The following is a 24,383-nucleotide window of genomic DNA, read 5'->3' on the forward strand; positions in this document are numbered from 1 at the left end:
AGATTTTTTGGTGAAATCTGATTTTTTTGTGAGTTCGTTCACATTTCCAGTTAAATGTGACTTGTATGTGATCTGCTGTGTGAACTTCATACGACCCAAAAGTGTCCCACATGTGCAGAAGAGGACACGATGACGTCACAGGCAGCGAGCGCCCTCAGTGTTTACGGAAGTATACATGGATAGTGGCGGCGGCGGCGGCGGCGGCGGCGGCACCAGTCACACTGTAAAAACAGTCTGACCGCTATCTGAACTGGCATCAGCAGCCAAGTACTGCCTGTGCATTCCAGCCACTTTCACCCCGCTGGAGCACGTCCCCAGGGTGGTCCACCCCAACCACGCCAAATATTCTGATATTCATCATTAACTGAGCCTAGAAGGTTTTATTGGGACCAGCCCTACTAGTTATTATAACAACTATAAACAATAAATATTAACAACAAGCATCAAGCCCTCCTTGTATCTTGACCTCCATCTTGACAATCCGACAGCCTTGCTATCCAACATAAAAGAAGGTTTTACATTTAGTGTCGGATTATCGAGTCATGACTGTATGAACCCAATAATAAAGGATGATGCTGACCTCATGGTGACAAAGGCCTTAACTCAGACACAGTAATACAGACATGTGTCCGTTTGGTTTATAATCACATTTACGTGATGGCTACAGGTTTAGATATGAGAGAGTTTTGTTGACGGCGGCTCTGTAGGTAAATCTGATCCTGAGGCTGCTGATAAGAGCAACTAGTTTTTGTGCCATTCATCAGTCAAACCATTTAACGTAGAAACTCAGCATTGGAATGTATTCAGGGCAAATATCCGATAACATCCACTCTGAACAGCACAGCGGTCAAGACATAGTACATCCAGTTAGCATCCCAATAGAAGTCAGGAATGATGATAAATCTCATAAAGTTACCTCAGCTGCCTGGACCCAGCTGCTACAAACACACAAGTAGTTTTTCAGAACAAATTTTAAGCTTGTGAAACTAGAGGATCTCATAAACTCTCTTAGAAAACACCAGCCTTCAGCTGCTGTGGTCAAAGCTGCTTGAAAAGGAAAAAGGTGCCATGAAATCCAAAAACTGATGGATTCTCTAAAAATCTTCATTTGTCCAGAATCAAAAACACTTCTGATAAAAAAACACAGAAGATGCCTCATTTGTCCTCTTAAACTGAAGCATTGTGCACTTTGTGTAACAATCAGGCTGCAATAACCACAAACGGGACTGTGGTTTGGGATTAATGTGGCGACTGGTCGAAGATTTTAAGTGTCATTGTAGGAGAAGTGTAGCGGCAGTGCACAAGATAAGACAGAGTAAACATACATCTATCATCTATACACCGCTTAATCCTCACTAGGGTCGCGGGGGGCTGGAGACTATCCCAGCTGACTTAGGGCGAAGGCAGGTTCACCTGGACAGGTCACCAGTCTATCACAGGGCTACACTTAGAGACAGACAACGAAGCACACTCACATGCACACCTACGAACAATTTAGGATCACCAGTTAACCTCAACATGCACGGGGAGAACATGCTACCTTCTAGCTGCGAGGCAACAGTTCTAACCACTGAGCCACTTTGCAGCCCTAAAGGCAAAATGATGTTTATTAAATGAAACATATACCAAAGAATGACCAGTGCACTTCAGGACAGAACGTTCAGCAAATCCTACATCTTTGCATCTTTAACCTTGTACATTGTAATTGTGCTAAAAACTCTTAGTTGGTATTTTTATAGTAAACTTTCATTTTACTCACATCAAAACTGGACCTTCGAGAGAGCATTCGACCTCTCACAGCACCCTTCAAATGTTCTTTGAGCAGTGTTTTTGTTTGATATTTCATGGTTCTTGAACATACTGTTAAAATCTCTTTTCTTTTTTTTATATCTTTCTTTTAGATGCAGTGTGGACGGCAAAGTCTCACGAGTGGCATGGCTCAATCGCACCACCATTCTATTTGCAGGGAGTGAGAAGTGGTCTCTGGACCCTCGCGTCATCCTGATGGAAAACACAGCAGTCACAGAGTACAGCATCAAGATCCAAAATGTTGACGTCCACGACGAGGGGCCATATGTCTGCTCCATCCTCACAAACAAGAAACCAAAATCCACAAAGGTACATCTCATCGTTCAAGGTAAGAAGCTGCAGCTGCTGCTGCCACCAGCCCTGTCAGTGACTGTATTAAGCTGCAACAAATGCCCAAGGGTGTCAAACGAGATCAGTGCTGGAACAGTGCTGTGTGTTGTATTTCTTTGCGGCGTTAATGTTCATTTTCATTTTTAGATTTAAAATCAAATAAGAAATTTCCCCGTCTTCTGTTTTAGGGTTTTGTGATTAGATGGAAATTCAGCAAGCATCTGACCTGGAGATGAAACAGAGATTTAATCTCGATTTAATTTCACATTGCTGATAGATATTGATTTAGTACGTTGAAAAACTGCCTTGGCTCGGTTTCATTGTCAAGTCCTACTAAATCAACTGTCAGAGCCAAGACTTTTGTTATCTTTTATGATGAAATCAATTTCCTTCACAGTTAGTTTCCACAAATAATTAGCACGCTGCCCAGAGTCTGCATTTGAGGTCTAGATCCTGTAGCTGCACTAAATTGACACATAATTAAAAATTAGATGAAGTAGTTCTATCAGATACCTCGTGTGTAAGATAATACATCTCATCAAAAACAGACTGCTGGCAACCCCGGAGTAGACACAGACATCGCTGTTAAAGATTTTAATATCAGCTAAAGAAAAAAAAAAAAAATTATTTTGCTTCTTTGAGAATAAATTTATATATATTTCCCTTTGGAAAGAATTATCAATGTTAAAGTCACAAAAACTGGTTCAGCTCGATGATATTCACTTTCATGAAATCATAATTAACAGTGAATATTTTTCACATCGTATAATTCATGATGATATCTCATTAACTCTTAATTGATGCAGGGAACCATCAGGCCGTAGTTTTAATCAAACAATAGACAAGCATATTTTCTCACAGACAAGGAAGCACGTCTCCAATTGTACTTTCCCATGGATGTTATCTGTCCTCCTTCCTGACCTTGAATAACCTGACCATCTGCAGTGCTGCGGGCTCACACTCGAAACTAAAAGCAACGGTGACATTTGCAGAACATGCAAATCTGTCCTTTGATATACCAGCAAAAACACTGGTGGTAAATCTGTGCAGTTCACACCAAAGGAAGGATGCACCTGCTCCAACAGTCAGCGCGTCTACGAGAGCGGCAGCGTTTTACAGGATTTCCGGGGTGGTGGACTACAAGTCGACTCTCCGTGTCAAGGGAGCGATTATTACTACAAAATGGAACTCAATTTAGAACTGGAATTTTAATTAAATTAGCACAATTAGATTTTAATAACAAAATAATGCCTCCACTTACAATGGTGGTTTGTTCGTCTTGGTACTTGTAAACTCGTAGGTTTGTCACATCGCCGCATTAACCTCAGGGCGATAATTTGCTGTGGGGCCCCTACTCACCCTTGCAATAAATGTCAGCTTCCATATTTCCCCTGCTACTACTTTGCAGCTGAAATGATTTGTTGGCTAATTAATTGAAAGAAAATCCAATCAGTAGCATTTTTTTGACAGCTGATTAACAGTCAAAAGGTATAGTATAGGGTGGAAAACATGTCATAAACTCCCTAAGACCATTTTACTAGTTGTCTACACTCGTAAACTACAGTTTTGTTTTGTTTTTTCTTTACTGTTGATCAGGCACAAAAAGGTATGTTTATTTGGGATTCATGGAGAATTAATGTGTTATGTGTTTCATGGACTTGTAGAAGACCCAGGACTTCCTTGAGGGACTGTTTGGGGGGTAGTGCCGGAGTGAGGGGTACCGGGGCCAATCTTAGGAGCCATCCAGTCCTTTGAAGTGAGAGCTGCGCTTGTGTTCTCGGTGCGAAGTAAAACACATTTCTGGTGGGTGTTGAAGTCGACCAGAGTCTCGTCTACGATCCTGTTTGAGATATCCATGGATGGGATCTTCACGTGCCGCTGGGGTGACAAGGTGGTCTGATTTGGGACCTTCGGAGTTGTTTCTCCGCTTTTTGCGAATGCCGTGGTTCTGTTGGCTAAATCAAACTTTGCTCTTTAATATGTACCCGGGTGGTTCGCAACTTCGTGAAAAGCAGGTGGGATGTGAGAGTCAGCACCTCCAGGTCTGACGCCTGGTTCTTTGCCAGAAACAGGCTTATTGCTCCCTATAGATTGGCGATGAGTTGCTGCCTGAAGAGAGGAAATTCATGAGATGTTGTTCGTGAGTGACAGGAAAATGGAGCATGAGATGGACAGACGGCCGGTAACAGGAACGTAGGCGTTGTACTTGACCAACGTGGTGAAGAATCCCTTAGTTTACCAGTCGGTCAACATTCCAAACCTCTTCTCAGGACGCTTTGGGTAGTGACCAAAGAATGACATCGTGGATGCAAGCAGCCAAAACGGATTTCCTTCATAGGGTGGTCGGGTTCAACCTTAGAGATAGGGTCAAGAATTTGGACATCTGGAAGGAACTTGGAGTGGAGTCGCTGCTCCTTTACATCAGACGAAGGCAGTTGAGGTGGTTCAGGCCCCTGATTAGTGGGTCTCTGGTAAACCATCCTTTGGTATTTCTCTGGGACATGTCCAACTGGGTAGACCTAAAGCTCACTGGAAGGAATGCGTATCTCATCTGGCCTGAACTCCTTGGGATCCCTTAGGAGAAACTGGAAAGCATTCCTGGAGAGAGGGACATCTGGAATGACCTGTCTAATCTGTAGCCACCGGGACTTAATCCCTGATAGGTGGAAGAAAATGGATGGATGGATGGATGGATGGATGGATGGATGGATGGATGGAATAATAACGGTAAATGAGGGTCAGGGGCCCCTCTGCAGTTCCCCAATGAGTTGTCCACTCTGACATGGATTACTGAACACCACAGTCATGCACAGTGGCACAGTTTCCAAGGTGCTGATTGGTCAGAGGTCCCATCCTCCCCTTTATCCAAAAAACTATTCACAGAAATAGGCCACATAGTGAAACTGTCCAGAGTCTGTAAAAGGTCACAGCCCTCTCACAAGTCTGAAAGAGAAATAGAGTTTGCAGACAGAAATCCAAATGGAGAAGTTTACAAAAACATGTACAGGTCGAACATTTTCTCTTCAAGCACAACTTTCATATGAAAACTCAACATATAAACATTTAATATCTTTCAAAAAAAGTGAACCATAAACAGATCATTCCTCAGAATAATAATCATATCTTAGTGACATGATTAGTAATTTATCCAGGATTCTTTCTACATTTGACTTCTAGGAGTCAGCTGGACTTAGACAGAAACAATGGATTTTTATTTATTGATTAGAAACCTTATCAACATCATTGGCACCATCATGTATCCGATTACTCTCAGCTCATCTGTTGAAGCTGGTAATTACAATGAGCAAAAATCTCTGAAAAGCTAGTTAAGTCATACAGCTGACAGACAACAACTGTGTAATTTCCCTTCGTGTCCCAGGAGTGACTGTTTGATTGGTGTGGTTCTGACAGTTTATACTGCATGTCCCTCATCTTCTATATTGGTTCATGCATTATTTATGTCTTTATACATCATTATATAAAATTTACAGTATACATGTATCTGTGCTGTACGCTTGTCTGAGTTGGCTTTTTAAAATAAGAGTAAAAACTGCAACAAGACAGAATTTAAGTAAATATTCTAGTTGTTGCTCAAACAAATGTGAGAGCCAGCTGTAAAATCTATTTCTCGGCTCCTCTCATGTTTCGGATTAAAATCTCCTTCAAATGGGGTTTGAGACTGAGCATCCCTCGGCAGGAAAAACATTGTTGCTTTCATATGAAGAGATGGAACAGTGGCTTTTTTTTTTTTTTTTACAACGCAAAAGATCTCTCCATGAATCCATGGTGCAGACATGGTCTGGTTTTATTCCCTCTCCAACATTACTTGGGGATGAGCAAAGCGAGGACGACTTAGCATAATAATTGTTCCACGTTGCCTTTGTGTTTCTATATGCTTTCTGTTTATGAGTGTAATTTGTAGTGATAGTGACGATGAGAAGCACACTTTTTGTTTGTGATATTTACATGTGCAACCCTGCTGTGTGTTTGAGTAGAAGCGTGCAGTGAAATAGCATGGACCAGCATTGTTCCCATGCTGGCACCATTTTTAGCTCCACCACTGGTAAACCGCACTAATGCCAGCAACCGACATGATGAAATACAGCGTTAACATGCAATTACTACCGCTTGCTAAACTTTTTGGAGAGTTCTGTGTTGTTTTGTAGGAAAGGGGACAGATTTATGTCGTGCCCCGGAGTTACAAACGAATAAAAACAATACATACTGCCACCTTTATGGCAAAGACAGATCAGGAAATCCGCAGGGGATGTTCGTGGAGCCTTTCGTACCCGTGGGAGCTCCTCCTCTCTAGCAACCCAGAAATGGAGATTGGTGCTGAACCTGTACACAGAGAAGGACTCTGGAGGCTAACATCAATCAGCCCTGTGACCTTGTCAGCTGATACCCTCAGGAATATAGGGCACCTGCTTCCATGGAGACTGCACACAGTGAGTGGACTGACTGCAGTTAAGCTCCAAATACCACGACTATCTTGGAGTGCTTTGTAATGCATAGTATGTGTAATATAAAGCATGCAATCACAAAAGTGGTGGAGAAGGCCTCCAAACCAACAACAAGTGGCAGCTACACTCCGACCCCAACCCTAAGGACTTCACTTTTGTTTGTTTGATGAACAAAAAGCCTAATTTTTAGTTTTTTCTTGACTAAACCTGCAGCAGTCTTCTTCAGTGTGATGGAATAAAAATCTGAAAGGCTATCACAAGAGGTGTCCCAATGGCTTCTGACTTAAAGCCTCTTTTTTATTATTATTTCTGAACGAAGAAGAGTTAGGCTCTTTATATTGAAAAGTAATAAGATGTGTTCGTTTCAAAAGCCAATATACTTGGGGTTTCTCCAGCAGCAGCTTTACATGATGTGGTGTGAGCAGTGGCTCATGGCGGCTAATTCTTTGTCACCATCACCAGCAAGGAGAGCTGGTTTTCCCGTTACAGCCGAGGTGACTCCTTCCATCCACAAGGGTTTATTGTTAATCGCTCTTTGTCTGGCCCCCTCCCCAGAGACCAGGATTATACAGGATGTGCCTTCTGGGAACACACTGAGATCCCCCCTCAGAAAGAGCTGGAGAAAGTGTCCTGCATACCTGCTTTGCTTTAGACTCCTGACTTCAAGATCAAATGAGCAGCAGTGGACTTCATGACATTATGACATAAATACTGTAATTGCAATCTATTAATATTCTTCAGATTTCTAAAGCCTAGATGTAGTTATCTGGAAGTACATTCCGACAGCTCCACTTGTGCTGTAACAGCGCTTGTCATCATCGACACGATCGGTGCTTTAAATAACTTGTTGAAACCCCTTCAAGTTGTCAGCTGCACCAGTCAACAGCTTTGGCCGATACAGACTCTTTTTTTTTCTTTTTCTCACCTCAGCTGGCTTGTGATGACTGAACTTGTCCTGCTCCCTTTAGTGCACGCTGGGTTGAAACTTTCAGCGCAGCAAGTGCACACAGTGTTCACCCGATGCAGTCGGTTTGTGTCTCTGGCTCATCCTCGGAGCTGTAATGCTTTTCATGATGAAAACAGAGCAGGCCACTAGAGGACCCAGCATTTTTTGCCTGTAGTCGTAGATTATCACAGCGTTGCTTTGGCTGCATGAACCAGTTGATACTATTCAATACCGCTTTTCTTTGACCACCTCTCTTTAGTAAACATCTACAAGATTTGCTGAAAAGGGGTTTCGCAGTGTCAGATCTCTCAGGTCTCTCTGGTATAGAGAACTGTTGAGAAGTTTAGTTCTTCACAGACTATTTTGTCGATGTAGCCTGGTGATAGAGATGTAACATATGTTGCTATGCCTCCTGTTTGCACGCTGGGACGGGCTCCAACTCACCATGAAAAAAAAAAAAAAGAGAAAAATAAAAATTACTGACAGATTGTTTTTCTCCACTACTTAATGTGCTGTACATTTTTAGGACGTATGCCTCTCAAAACCATTCCTTGCAGTGCCAGAGATGGTTGGGACTTTGTGGTTTTCTCCTCCAGGCATGCATGCTTCATATTGTTAAAAGTCCCAATGTATTCCACCCTTAGGCTTTTGAGGTGCTGTGCCTGCAGCATGGCCCAACAATCATTTGTTTCAGAGGTGCTCCTCCTGGGTTATTTGTCTAGAGCCAGACAACTGCAGGCTGTATCAGAGCAAATGAAATAATATTTCTGTGTAGACATTGTAGCTACTGTGGAAAATTAACATGCCCACAGTTAACGTCACAGAGTGTGAAGTTTGTGTCCAGATGAGAGTGTCGTTTCCCATTTAACTTCCTATTTGGCATGGTGTGTTATCCCTGGGGCTGCACGGTGGAGCAGTGTTTAGCACTGTGGCCTCACAGCAAGAAGGTCGTCAGTTCCGGTGAGGACACCCAGAATCTTTCTGCATGGAGTTTGCATGTTCTCCCCGTGCAGCGTGGGTTCTCTCCGGGTTCTCCGGCTTCCTCCCACAAAGTCCAAAAACATGTTGAGGTTAATTGGTGATTCTAAATTGTCTGTAGGTGTGAATGTCAGTGTGCTTTGTTGTCTGTCTCTTAGTGTAGCCCTGTGATAGACTGGTGACCTGTCCAGTCAGCTGGGATAGACTCCAGCCCCCCCACGACCCTAGTGAGGATTAAGCGGTGTATAGATAATGGATGGATGGATGGATGCTATGCCTGAATATATTGTCACTTAGAATTCTTAATAGTGGGTTTGTAATTGAATAATATTTCAGCTAAATTAAGTAGAGATTATTGATTAGTAGTCACAATTAAATATCAAAACTCATCTGACATAAAATCTGTTCTCAATATGGACTCATTCGTTTACAAATGAATTATTCCAAAGACACATTTTCTCTTTTTCTGTGGCAGCACATGACAGGAACAGTACAGGTTTACATTTTTTTGTTTGTTTTTTCCTTTGTTTTTTTATTCTGTAAACACAGCCAAATCTAATCTTAACTTCTGAAGTATGAGTCAAGTGTCACAACAAGGTGAAAAAGTGAAACTAAGTGAGGGACTCCACCGGGGATACCTGCACCACTCTCTGGCTGCAGTGGGACTGCTGGAGTCACTCTCAACAATGATTCCAGCAGACGCACTGCAGCACGTGTCAGACGTATCCCACAAGCAGCTCGCCCTCCGCTTCAATAAAAAATGTGCGCTTATCTGTCTGTGACAGACATCATGTCACGGGAAAGATCGAGCCGGGCAGGAAGTCAAACGCATCATGCCGACTCCCAATCGTATATCACATCCCCTCATCAGTGTCAAACACAAGAAATGCACGTGTGCTCCTCCTGCTGGCTAAAATACAGATGCAGAACAATTACGAGAATAAATGTATTTTTAACAGCAAAGTCAGAAAGCTTTGATCCATGTTGTTCAGAAACGGACTGTATTAAGGTCGTAGGCAACAAAGTATAAAATGACAACACATAACAATAAACAAACAGTAAAACAAAAAAAGAAACCAATTAACCACATATCCTACTGAGCTATGATAGAAACACAAATAATAACCAAATCTACAAGCCAACAAATCTGGCAGACAAAACTGTGTCCTAAACTTTTGTCAGCTGACCCTGATGGGGATTAATTTTACTCTTGTGAAGAAAACGTGTCTTGTTTTTAGTCAGATTTTACGGCAAGGTGGAGCAGTGGTTAGCACTGTTGCCTCACAGCAAGAAGGTCGCTGGTTCACGTCCCGGGACACCTGGGATCTTTCTGTGTGGAGTCTCCATGTTCTCCCTGTGCAGTGTGGGTTCTCTCCGGGTTCTCCGGCTTCCTCCCACACAGTCCAAAAACATGTTGAGGTTAATTGGTGATTCTAAATTGTCCGTAGGTGTGAATGTGAGTGTGCTTGGTTGTCTGTCTCTAAGTGTAGCCCTGTGATAGACTGGTGACCTGTCCAGGTGTTCCCTGCCTTCACCCTGAGTCAGCTGGGATAGACTCCAGCCCCCCATGACCCTGGTGAGGATTAAGCGGTGTATAGATAATGGATGGATGGGCCATTTTGTTAGTTATACATAAGCTAAAATCATTAGCACCAATTTAGTCTCATTTTAGTATATTTGATCGTCACATTGACAGGTGCTCTTTGTGTTGTGTATGGTTACCATGGTTACATGTTATTTACATGTGTTGTATGTTGAGGTTGATGGAAAGGGTTCAGTGTCTCTTCGCTCTGCAGTGAAATCCTAAATCCAATTCTAATTTCCAAACTCTGAACCACTCTCTCTCTCTCTGTCTGTCTGTCCTGCTCACCTAGCGTTAGCATCACCTCAGCTACCTGTTCTCTCCACTGACGGGCAGCAGCTCATTCATTTTATTTCTCATTTCAGTAGCAGACTAACACAGCTATTACCGCTTTAATCATTTTTACTGCAAGCCACGCAGTGATGAAGAAATGAAAGGCCATCAAGACCCTTTTAATTCCTGAACATCAACAACCCTCTGCGAGTCCCCATCACCGCCCACGAGGACCGACAGAGGAGGAGACCAGGATGAGTTACGAGAACAGGACTGTGGTTTTCTGTCATACTGGATCCGCTCGACGCAACTCCACGGACACAGCTGATCGCCTGCGAGTGCGATCGTAAGCAAAGTTGGCATCTGGGCTGGCAGTGTGTGCTGCACTGTTTGCTGCGTTTTGTTTCATTGGTGCTCTTTGCGTAGCAGTGAAACCCTTTTGTGTTCTAAAACAACTTTGAGCGTCCTCCACTCCCTGACAGGACTTTCACTCCGGGTAGAATTTGAATCTCTCTCCTTCCATTTCAGCTGTGCACCCCGCTCTGATCATCAAGCGTGTGAATTAGAATAAAAGTTCATTCTGGAGACACAGGTGGAATTCAGATTTCCCGCCTACACTCCAAGGGGGCTTTGTGTGCTGCTTCTCCACACCTACAAGGTCTCACCTCCACGTACCACTCACCCTTTCTCTGGGACGTTTATTTTGGAGATTCAGACAGAATTCAGATCGTTTTGCCTGATGCTGTAGGAGCTCTCATTTGCTGGTTTCCACACATACACTCACCAAATCTACATCTGTGCTTTCAGTACAGAACAACTCCTCATTGGCCAGGACAGACTGGCCCCACTGATCGACAGCCATGTTTTTAATGTGCAGCACCCTCGGGTTTGTAAGGCCGTGGAGGTGTTTGTGTTAGAGATTCAGATCTTCCACCTCATGCTCTAGGATTTGCTGGTTTCCACACGTCCAACATAACATGTAGGTAGCTGCAGCTGCATGCACATTCAGAGTTTTTTTGAGCTTTTTAAAGTTTTATTTTTTATCTGATTCTTGTTGAAATTTTAAGATGAGTTCAGTTTCCTTCAAGAATTGTCAAATAACCTCACTGACAGACGCATAACATTTCTGAATATAAGGGTAATCTTATTAATGACAGAACAACAGGTCTGATGAGCCTACTAAATAACAGGAGGAAACATTACAAACATGAATCGTGAGCTGCAGTGGGTAACTCCACAGCAACTCTTTGAATGAGACGTGCTTTTAAACAGTGATTCATTCATTTGTCGGTCTTGAGCCTTTTTTTGTTTTCATTCATTGACAAGATTGAAGAATAAAAAAGCCACAGCTCTTATCTTGAAATATTACATTTTAGCCAGTTTTAGTTTTGTTATCATGTTGAAAAATAGTTTGTCAAAGAACATTTTTTAATTATAGTGAACAGGATTACCAGTGCTAACAAAACCTTTCATCTGTCACTGTTTGTATCTAAAATGTGTTGTTTTACCTTAACATGCAGCTAAACGCTTGCTGTTTTTTGATTAGTTTGGGGAAACTATTATCTCCAAACAGTACTTCCCATCACTGTGCTTCATACATACAGTCTGTTTAATTATTGATTTTAAGTTTGTGCATGATACAACTATAAGATGGTGGCAAAACATGGTTTAAATATAAAATATATACCAAAAAAAAGTTTCAATATTGACTCCTGTGTTATGAGCAGTTTAAGAATTATTGCAAGGATTCAGTGGATTCCGCTACGTTCATGTTTGAGCTAATGCTAAATGTTATATACAGATGATGCCTTTAAGTTTTAAAAAGATCTATGAACAGGCTACACTTGTCTTTTATAATGACGTACAGTAACAACAAGCAATAACCAAGAAATAAAATTCCTTATGTGGTGCATTAAGATTCAGTTCAATTCAATTCAATTTTATTTACAAAGGGTGGAAGCGACCCCCCAGACCACGCCGAATATTCATCATTAATTGGGTTCAGCCCAGAAAGTGTTATTCAGACCAGCCCTACTAGTTATTATCACAACTATGAACAACAATAAATGAGCCTTCCAGCATCAAGCCCTCCTTGCATCTCGACCTCCGTCTTGACAATCCGCCTTGCTATCTGACATAAAAGAAGGTTTTACATTTAGCGTCAGGTCATCGAATCACAGCTATATATGTATATGTATCTTCTCAGAGGCACTGGTCTGGTCTCTCTCCACTTGCTGAGGCATTTTCATCACACACACTAATAGCTGGCACAGCTTGTTTAAAAAGACACACATATATCAGATTTTGTGAGTTGCTCGAAGGAGAGTCGATTCACTCCTCTGATCAGTATTCAGCTGCACCCAACCTTTTTGCTCATAGCATGCTATATACCTATAAGAACCAGAAACTGCACTGACCCTCTGCCTGCGAATAAAAAAAACTTCCACAGGAATTTATACCCAGGAATATGTCAGAAAAGCTGTTTTAACTGAAAAAAAAAACATGGTACAACACTGACTAAACTCAGCACACTTGCATTTAATTCGTTGCCTTTTAGCACATGGAGAAATCATTATCTTCTACTGTATTGAGGTAATTTGATTTAAGCAAGTCTGCTGTTAACACAGAGTAGCTGTTAGAAGCTGGATCATTAACTCAGTGGACACAAATGTGATTTGCTATGAAGAGTTATCAATATGGCTAATTTTGTCTTTCAGTCATAATACAGCAGAACATCAATTAACTTTTTAATCCTTTCGCTCGTTTAGCGTTTGCCGACGCCCTTAAAATGAAACCTGCCATTTTATTGTGACTTGAAGGAGCTGTTGAGATTTTTACGAATGATAATGACGGACAGATTGAGGAACGCAGTTTATCAGAAGTGTAATCAGACAGTCGAGGAATTGACGGGCATAATGAAGGTATCGACACATTGCGTAGAGATCCCTCAGCGCTGTTGTGACACCGTGGATTCATGCAAAGGAACACTTCTCCTCCAACATTTGCTGTATTAGGAAAAAGACAGTAACTCGTGCCAATCTTGATCTGGCTACGTCAGTCAATAACAATCAACAGAGGCAGCTGAAATTAGTTCCTGAGCAATTTGGGCCAGCACATAGACCGGGTTATTACGTGCTTTTCAGACTGTTATATCCTTAAAAGAAAAGACAAATTGGTGGGAAAAGGGTTTCTAGCAATGTCCTGGTCAACTAATTCTAAGTGCATGTATTTTTGTTTATTCAGGCATGTCGGATAGATTTAAGTATCTGTTGAGTTAAATTGTCAGGACTTCAGGGATATGCTTGACAAGATTTAAATGTGCTGTCCTTCTTTGCTATACAGACCCAGCAATAAAAGATTACAGCACAGACATGAAACAAACTGCAAGTATCTAGAGTATTTGTAGAGCATTTGTATCATATTTGTATTATAGTTTCTTGGGTTTTTGGATGGCTTGGGTGCTGCATGTGGAGCGGGTAGGGTCGTATTTTTAGACGGTCTTTTTGAGCTCGTCATCGGTGACAGTCAATCCTCTCCGTGCTTGTCAAGAATCTAATTCCCGAGGGGCAGTAAAACATGTTGCATCAGCCTTAGCACAGCTTGTAAAACCGAGCTATGTTAAAAAGGCACCATGCAGTTGCAGAACATATACCATTAAATGACAACATGTGATGGTTTAGTCCCCTATGACCAGTCAAAACATCACTTAGAAGTACCCGTAGTCCAGGTCGAGCTAGTTTAAAGAATAGTAGTTGCAGATATCTCGAACATCATTAAGACTATTCTGCATTGTTGTGTTGGACGTAGCTCCTGTGAGGCTTCCCATTGGATATCCCCCTAGCAAAGGATTTTAATAGTAGAAGTAATGGCGGCTACTGGTGGTGGATAAGATCGCTAAAAAATCGGAAGAGCTCATCCGCGAGGAGTTTGAGTAGAAAGAGAGCTTTGTTCATTAGAGACTATTAACTGAAATGCTTTTGACATGTTGTGAAATGGTTTGTCATGTGTGTTTATGGCAGATGTGTGCAACACTATTTTGTCTGCTGAGAATTCTAATTACAGCTCTGCAGCTCAATAACGTAAAGATATCTACACCATTTGGAGTAGTTCAAACTTATTCTAAGATATCTAAAACAAGGACAAGGTAGATATCGTAAATGTAGGGGGATTGGAGATATCTGGAACTAAAATTCTGAAGCTGTCATTATTAATACTGGTGGTAATGGTAGATATTGAATGTGGAATGACATTGTGGATGTCTGCAAAGGAAGAATTCATTTACAGATATCTGCAATACACATCCAGTCTAGCTATTAAATGATAAACTGCCCTAACAATCATAGCCACAGAACAGCCAATTTCGGTTTTAAAATATGCTGGGTTTCTGTGTAAAACTGTGTTGCTTCAAAGGCGAGGGAGGACGTTTTGTGGTTCCAACTGCTAATTTGTTGTGATCCGCTGCTCTGACTTGACCCCTCGGTTGCTGTAAGTTACATTCTAATCCTCTTCTGCCTTACAGAGAGATGGAGAAGATGCAAACAAAACATTAAAACACACTTGCAGTTTTAAAGATGTTGAATCTCTGAGCGCTGGAGGTTTGAACTCCGTGTTAAAGAACACTGGAGCCAACAGGACCAAACTTGAAAGGTGTCACAGACAGATTTAACCCTCTGTGGTCTGAGATCTTTTTTCCTATTACTGGCTTTAGATTGGGTGAAAAATCTAAAACCCAAACTAAAGTATTTATATTTTTCATCAGAACTGTCATATTATATGGACATTGGTACAGAAGTAGGAACATGTCTTTACATAGCACAGGATAGATTTTGCTGCCTGAAGGTTGCTTTTGTGTTGCAGTAGTGTTCTAAAGATTGTTAACCAGCAGTACATTATTTACACTGGGGTGGTCCTATGCATAGGTTGCCATACAATAATGCAGCTTGTGATTGGACAGGAGGGAGTCAACGTGTCTTCCAGCAATCTCAAAACATCCATCCACCCATTATCTATACGCCGCTTAATCCTCACTAGGGTCACAGGGGGGCTGGAGAAACTATTATCTCTAAGGGCTATCACAGGGCTACACTTAGAGACAGACAACCAAGCACACTCACATTCACACCTACGGACAATTTAGACTCACCAATTAACCTCGACATGTTTTTGGACCTTGTGGGAGGAAGCTGGAGAACCAGGAGAGAACCCACGCCACCCCGGGTGTCCTCGCCGGCGATCTTCTAGCTGCGAGGCAACAATGCTAACCACTGCTCCACCGTGCAGCCCTTCACTAAAACAATAAAGAGCTTTTTGAATTGATTTCAAAGAGAGAACAGAACGCATTTGGTTTGATTCTTTTTTCATTTCTCAAAGTATCCGATAGCACCAGTGATTCTTTGATGTATTATCAAGTCCCCAGTTGGACTTTACCAACAAGGGATGAGTCACTGTAACAGCTGAAAGGTGTTTTGCGAGACTGTTTTGAAAGTAAGTTGCCGCATACATCTGCTTTAGAGATATTATTAAAAGTACCAAGTAAGTGCTGTTGCTATCGTGGCAGCTTCTGTGACCCCAGATGGTTACCTCTCTGCTGGGTTTTCACACTAAAGCATTACCCTCCAGCTGAGTCTCTCAAGTCTCTCACATTCAATATCTTCATCGAAAACACGAGCATGTGCATTCATCCACAACATGAGGCCTCAACACAGTTGTTCTGTTCACTGTGCTCAGGCACAGCATTAAGTCTTCAGTTAATGCATTAATAAACACTGTCAGCTTCTATTTCGTTGCAGACCTGCTTTATAGTGATTCGTGGTTGACTCTTGACCGTCCTGACCAATCGCCTCTCAGCTAAGGTTGATAGATTTTGTCATCTTCTTGATCGTGGCAGCACTTCATACTTACAAACAATCGTATGTGGAGTTGTTTTTAGGATCTGTAGCTGGTTTGAAATGGCTCCAACTGACTTTTCTGACGTGTTCAAGGCAATGATTTGCTTTTTCAGATCTTTGCTGAGCTCCTCAGACTTTCTCATTGTGGTGTTTTGTTTGTGACTGAGTCTAATGAGTGGATCAGATGGGTCCATATTTAAACTGGTTTAGAGGAGTCACCAGCTGTAGTCAAAAGCAATCACTCACAAGAAGGTAAAAGGGCCATACCAGCAAGAAAATGTGACATCTTTCTAGTTACTGTATGTGTATTTTTAACCCAGCAGACTGTCATATTCCCAGAAAACCTATTAGAAATCTTTGAAAAAACCAAAATGCATGATTGGTTTTTGTGACAAAGATGCCTGAGTTTTAATGACACATGAATTAAAAATGCGATTTAAAAAGTACAAATGAGTAAACTATTGATCTGTCCAACAAAAATCAATTGTCTGAGGCAGTCACTGGCCTCATGCCCTGTCCGTATCAAAAGGAGTAAAACTATAGAAGAAAAAGGTTTAGGATTCATGTCATTACATTTGTTTTTATGATATCAAGGCATGAAATCCAGCATAAACTGGAGAGAACCTGCATGGTTTGGATGTGAATGATGACGTAAAGGTCTGTCCCTGTTTGACAGCTAACATAGCTACAATCCACAAGAAATTCACGAGATGACAATAAATAAATATTTAGATATTAAGTGATTTTCCTACTTTCTGCTTCCTTCAGTTAGACTATGGATGTATATGTCGAACGTTTTGCAGTGGATCAGCACGACTGGTACGTTCTTCTATCATCGGACAAAATGCTTTTCACCGAAAAATGCTGCCAAAATGCTTTTTGTCATTATGAAACAGCTGCTGAGGATACAGTCAGGGTTTGATTGACAGTTGGGTTGTGTGTGTGTGTGTGTGTGTGTGTGTGTGTGCGTGTCAGATCCAGAGAAACGGCACTCAGCCGAGGATTGGTTCAGACATGATTTTAAAGTCATTAACGGCATTCAGATTGGCTGCTCATTAGCTGATCTCAGCAACTGCAGACTCATTCATTTAAACCTGTGTCAGCGATCGAGCGCGTTGTCATCACAAATAACTGCAACAGCAACGGCGTTTCAGTTCACTGCCAAGTTTATGCACATTACGGACGAGCAATGAATCAAGTAGAATGTAGGCTGAATTTCAGATGGCGGGCCGTAGATTCAGTAAGAAAAAGGTTGTTTTTTTTTTTTGTTGTATTCTTTGTGTAAGATATGGAGAAGATAAAATAACACAATAGCCTGGCTGCTACACTACATAGGGACATAGGGCATTGGATGCAAAGGCTACCTGTGGTTCTGACGTTCACAAGCATCACTATAGGTTCTGATAGATAATGGTCTTTACACAAAGTTATCATTAGTACATCATGGTTTAGTTTGAGCTGCACACAGAGGCATGAATCACGTACAGGACTTCAGATTTGTACAAGCTGAAAATGAACTCCATACACCATATAGTCGATGTGGAAAAAAAACAGATTCACAAACTATAACCCTGATGTTTTTATCTGAGGTTTAAATTGACTTACCAAATATCGATCTCAGCTGCTTGTGGGTTCTCCTCCCTCGTACTGTACTCTGCGCTGATGATGGCCAAAGTCTGTGCCGTGAATTCAGATTCTAAAGTGGATAAGAAGCACCCATTATATCAGCCTCATCTCCAGCAAAGGGAGACGTTAGGTGCATTGCAGATGTAATGAGCTCTCAGGAAGGAGCTCGCCGTGACTCATGCGATTCACACGTTGGTAAGGCTTTTTTTGTACGCCGCGGTGTACTGTATGATAATGCGGGGCAGGTTTTGGCCACTCGTGTTTTCAGTCAGCTGTGATGTGAAACATAAGTGGCAGTTAAGCTGATGTTGATGTTGACGAAGGTCGCCGTCTGAGCAGATCTCTCATAGATGAAGCTGTTTTATTATTTTTTTTCTCCTTTTTAAAGAGTGCTAACTGCTCTTATTTCACAGCCTTTTGCAATAATAATAATACTGTATCTCTGAAGCAAACGCGAGCAGTGTCAGTCCAGGACAAGTATCTCCACAGCTATCGGGTGGTCTCGATTGGTTCTTATAGCTATTCTAGGCTAGTTTAACAAGACCAATAGGTGTTAGATTATTATAACACTGTTCATTAATTACAGACATTGAGCAAACTTAAGGGTGGTGCTGTCCATGTCAACAAACAAATGGTGTTCCTTCAGCTCATCAATGCATCACATTTCAAAATGCATAGCGACTGTTAATACATGCAGTCATTCAGGTTCTGCTTTTGAGAAACGTGACGTGGAATCCTGTAAATAATCTGTTGGATGCAATGTCAGTGCTCCAAATTCAACTTGATTGCACTTAGAGTAGATGTCAGTGGTGGAGGAAGTATTTAGATGTTTGAAGTATTAATTATTCCATAAGATAAATCAAATATAATGGGGAAAATGTCCTTCAAAAGTAAAAGTGCTTAATACTTTATTTCTAATTTTACATAAGCGATTGTTTCCAGTGATTGTTTCCTGATTGGTCAGAGCTCAGAGCGACACGCCCACACTTCTTGTTTCATAAAATGATCCCAATGATAACAGATAAAAACAGCAAATTCTTACTTTTAAACAGCTGATATTTGGTGTATTTGCATAAAACATCTTAATAAAATAGCTTCCAAAAGCTAATCAATGGAAGAACTATTATATATTAGTATGTATTGATGTGCTGCGGTTAGTTTACCCGATAATCGATCATGCATTTTTGCAAGCTCTTCAAAAGCTTTGATTCTGTAATCCCTAAATCGCCAGGGACACAACAAATACAGACTGGAAAAAAAAAAAAAAAAAATCAACTAGGGCCTGTATCTTCTTTTACAAGAAAATGGATTACTGCAGGAGTTGCAGGAAGGAACAAAAAGGGCCCAGCTGGAGATCTGAAGAACAGAAAAACAGCCGCATACAGTTGTTGCAGCACAAGCTGGAAGAACAGCTGCAGTCAACTCAAGTAAAAACTATTTTATTGAGGCAGCCTTTTCTGGTGATCATTCCCAGGAAGCAGGGAAAAGATAAAAACCATTACATCAAACTGTAAGAAATTAGTGAGTGACAGAAGAACCCGTCCTTGCTGGCTGAATTTCATGACATTTGAAGGTAAAAATAAATAAATGAGTTAGTCACAGAACGGTTAGAGTTAAGCTGCAGCGTCTGTATTTTCAAAATCAAATCAAATCAGGTTTATTGTCATTTTGCTGTACATACACAGTAGTACAGGCAAGATGAGAGAGCGTTTCTTCAGGATCATTTAAGTTTTGCGGAATAAACATCTGACATAAGACACTAAACGTTCACTCTCGTTGTCTCCTGAAGGGGGCGCTGCGTCCATGCGCGCCGCCATTCGTTGAACATGGTGAACCGGACTCCATGTTGGTGTAGTTTGTCCAAATCACAACCGGTCGCCGCGATTCCAGCACCGTTCACTGTCCTGACGCCCAGCAAAGTCTCCCGGCCGCAAGTTTTGAACGTCTAGGACAGACAAGACACTCAAAACGTTCACTTTCATTGTCTCCTGAAGGGGGCGCTGCATCTATGCGCACTGCCATCACATCGTAACACCAGCTACAAAGAGTTCATTCAAAAACATCGCAATACAAACAGATTTTAAAAGTTCATGTCAAAAATGTGATTCTGCAGAATGTGCTTGGATCTGCCTCCAGTTGAAATGAAAATAAATGAATACCAGAAACCAATACTTTGCACACACTATTCTGAAATGCCTTCATGGTATAAGCTTAAAAACAACTGTGTGCATCCAACTGTATCGCTGTCTGTTTATTTGTACAAGCGTATCCATTATTTGGCTGCACAAAATATCACAGCAGCACCACCAGAGGCACTTCAGTATTTACTGCTGATGAAATAAAATTACAAATCTAATTTGTGTCATACTTCATCTTCCTGATAGTCGCTGTATCTAATAGCATACAGTAAGAGGAAATAAGCCGGCTCGACAATTCACTTGATTTAAGTGCTTTATGTATACACTCACAATATGTTCATTAATCCTCAGAACGTGAACTAACACTCACGTCTCTTCCCCTCTCGTTTTCTGGCACAGTCAGAAAAACATAAAGTCTTCAGCATTTATGAACCTTGTCGTATATTCCACACAACATAACTGCGTGCACTATGTTGTCATATGTATGATGTACAGCATGGATGAAGTGAAGCACATTTGGGTTTATTGTGGAAAAGATAGTCGGGATTTTTGTCAAATTTCTACCTTAAGGGCAATAAAAAGGTGCAGGGAAAAAAAAATGCAGCAGTGTTGGATGCATGTGCAATAGAGATAATGGAAATTGCACTCGTATCAGAGCGCCATAAACGTGTTGTGTCCATGTGCAGTTTAATGTTAATGTCTAGGCCCCGACGGAGGTCTGTGAGGTCTGGGTTCCAGCAGCTTACAGGGAGTTGAATGGTGGGCTCAAATACTTTGTTGGGCTCAGAATCTTTTGATGCTTCAGCTGTAGAGAAATGTGTGTCATCAGGCTTAGCAGAGTCAACCGCTACTTTCCCACGAAATACCATTATAGGGTGGTCTGTTAAGAAATGGTGCACAAGAATGTGTGCTTGCTGAAGGTAGGTTTGCATGCAGCGAGACAAACCCAGAAGGCGTCCTTTGTGTCCGTCTATGCAAAGCTCAAGACACTTGAGTGTTTACCAGTGGGTACCAAAACCACGTCAACTCCTCAACAACGGTCAGATTTCCATCATTTCTTTCTGTTCAAGCAGATATCACTCAGATGGATTTGACAGATTGATCAGAGGCTTGTTTACTGATATACGAGGAGTTTTCAACCAGCTCGTCTACAAAGAGATCCTATGGTGTTTGCGAGAAGAGACGAGAGTTGTGGCAGGACAAGTCGTGGCTGCTTCACCATGACAACACGCCTGCTCACAATGTCCTGAGCATCCCACAGTTCCTGGCTGAGAAGAACATCTCCGTGATGGAGCAACCTCCCTACTCACCCCACATGGTTCCATGGGATTGTTTCCTCTTCCCCAAGCTCAAAGGGGGTCATCAAGGGGACCCGTTTAGAAGACGTGGATGACATCAAGATGGCTGTGACGACGGAGCTGTGGAGGATCCTTCCAGGAGTGCATGGCGGCAGAGAAGGCTGGGGAAGTGCATGATTACAAGACTTTTGGATCCCATTGTATTATTTTTTTTTTTTAGTGTTCGGTAAGTGAATGGCCAAACATTTGTGGAATAAAGGAAGCTCGAATAGATTTTTGATTGGTTTAAAGGGGATGAATTTTACACATCACATGCAGCACACTTGGCAACTGAAATAAAAACAAACTGGAAAATGTTTTCTGATTATAAAAATACCTACTCTAACGCCACTGTTTTCTAACACTGTCAAAAGGTTAAGACAAATACAAGGGAATCTACAAGTTGCAAAGAGAAATATGTAAGAAGGATTCATATTCTGAATTATAAATACATATTGAAGCACCGAGCGGTTTGTAGCTAATACACGCCCTGCTTTATTAGTCGCTGCATTGCCTCCACGAATGAGAAACCTAAGAGCACCTAGAGGTTGAATTATTTATCTCCTTCTAAGCTCAATCTACATAGACTGGACAGTGAGAACAGGAGGCAACCCTGTGACTATAAATCCACTGATAATTAAATATGACATCTACATATACTGTACTATAACTACAATGTCCCCAGTGTGAGTGCCCAGGACCACATAACACACACCACCTCCCTCTATCTCCTCCATGATCCTTGTGCGACTAACGCTCATGCTTTGCCTATAACAGCAAGGAGATCTGATTTATTTCGTGAATTCCGTCTTGACTTTCCAATCTGAACAATGAGGTAAATCCTGCTCCTGCTCCTTTTGTCAGTTAATAATGAAAAAACATCTATAACGCTATGACAACACCCACAGTGATTTTATATTGGCCACGTTCTTTGATTCGCAGCTTGAGAGGGCCTACGTTCAAGTGAAATTAATAATAACCGATAGCTCAGGTGAAAGCAGTTCAAGCTCACAGTCATTACTCGGCTCTCAATGGAGCAACTCCATGAAATTTCAGCTGTCACCAATGACATAAATAAATGACAGTCTCTGCTGTGTTCTCTATTAAGTAACAGCAGACCTCCGCTGTGCGCTCTGTGTCAGAGAAAGCCATTTCTGTGGACCGTTAGCATGATGAAGTGGTATGTGTCCTGGTAAAGAGTTGCTCGTGAGCATTTTAATGGACACGAGCCGAATCCCACAGAAACCATTAAATTGTAGTAAAGGTGAATTCTCTCTTGAGAGCTTTGAGGGAATTAAATTGAGAAATGCTCGATGCTTTTCTTCATTCTGTGATCAGTTAAAAAGCTTGACACATGTTTTTCCTTACTTTCAGATTCTTTTTTTTCAAATTGCAAAAAACTGACACCAGAATTAAGAAGTGACACAGTTGGAATTATTTAGTAAAACATCCATCCATCCATCCATCCATCCATCCATTATCGATACACGGCTCAATCCTCATTAGGGTCGCAGGGGGCTGGAGCCTATCCCAGTTGACACCCTGGACAGGTCACCAGTCTATCACAGGGCTACATTTAGAGACAGACGGGGAGAACATGCAAACTCCAAGCAGAAAGATCCTGGATGTCCTCACCGAGACGTGAACCGGCAACCGTCTTGCTGCGAGGCAACGATGCTAACCACCGAGCCATCTTGGAGCCCTTTAGTAGAACAAAAATCTGCAAAATGCAATTCATGTTTTGCATTTAAGACCATTAGTTTGGTTGAGCTGAAGTAGTGTTGGTTTACCGCTAATAGGCTTTTTCAACTACTGTAGTAATCAATACTATGGAAAGAACTAACAGAAAATGACAATCCATCATTAATTTAAGCTGTCAAGGTCTGTCATGCCAGAATTTTGTTCAAATCTAGTCTCAGAAACCAACAAACTGTGATGGAGCTGACTGTTTGGAGGACCTCCGCAGTAAAGACCAAGAGTTGATTCTTGGTCTTTACTGGACCCAGAATAGGAGTGGAGTGGATGATCTGACCTTGGCAATCACCCACCCTAAACCCAACTTAGATGGCTTGAGATCAGTTGAAGTGCAGAGTGAAGAAAAGTAAACAAGTAGAAGTGCTCAGCGTCTGTGAGACACTTCCTCCAGGACTGTTTGACAAGCTTCATCTGATGATCTCATGGAGCTGGTGTAGAGAATAAAAAGTGCACAATTCGTTATCAGTGAGTCTAAAACAGATATTTTATACACACACATACATAAAGTTGTGTTATTGCATAGTTTTCATGTCTTCAGTTTTGTTCTACACTTAGAAACTAGTACAGATAAACACATGTAGGTGTGTCCACCTTTGCATGGACATAATTATTACGTGTAAAAAATCATGTTAAAGGGACTATTTATGTTGTGAGTGGGCAGAGTGAGTTCATGGTCTTTTTGCCTTTAACTTCAGACGATATAAATCTAAAAAACCAACAATGATTGTGAAATTGATTACATTTCTGTTTAATATGAGTTTAACAAATGTGACATATTGAGTAAATCTTTTGGATTTTATTAGATTTGTGACAACTGGTCATTTTCTCATTTCCAGTTTTTACGCTCAGGCACCCATCTGATGGCTGCAAATTCATATTGAACGGACATGTGCGTCTTATTGATCCTACATCGGGATCTAAGAGAAAGTGTATTTCAAGTGCCGTTGAACTACTCTGATCTGAATAGACTGAATAGACGGAGTGAAGCAAAAAGAGATATAGACACAAAGAGATTTTTTGAAAAACCCAACAACTAAATCTGTCTTAATTAGCACTTAGTTATTAAACACAAGGTTTTCTTAACACTCATTATGCCGGTTCCCAAAGGACTGTATCCTTGTGTGTGAGGTTAACCAAGAACGCATCTATTCTGGATGAGTGGTGGACTGATATGAACTCTTTCGTGGCTGATGCCAATTACAGAGCGAACTGAACCTAATTTATTTAACACTGTTAATGTCTCCATTGTCTTTGTTGC

At 41.4% G+C, this 24,383-nt stretch overlaps 1 protein-coding gene across 1 annotated transcript in view; it reads left to right on the forward strand.

Moving 5' to 3' along the window:
• Positions 1–24,383, forward strand: part of opcml (opioid binding protein/cell adhesion molecule-like) — a 234,906-nt gene that overhangs the window by 107,723 nt on the left and 102,800 nt on the right. The window contains exon 2 of the mRNA XM_008294870.1: positions 1,902–2,137. Coding sequence (XP_008293092.1) covers positions 1,902–2,137 — 236 coding nt within the window. The remainder of the gene's footprint in view (positions 1–1,901; positions 2,138–24,383) is intronic.

This window comes from Stegastes partitus, unplaced genomic scaffold (genome assembly GCF_000690725.1).
Source record: "Stegastes partitus isolate 25-593 unplaced genomic scaffold, Stegastes_partitus-1.0.2 Scaffold1002, whole genome shotgun sequence".
In the NCBI taxonomy this organism is placed as follows: domain Eukaryota; kingdom Metazoa; phylum Chordata; class Actinopteri; family Pomacentridae; genus Stegastes; species Stegastes partitus.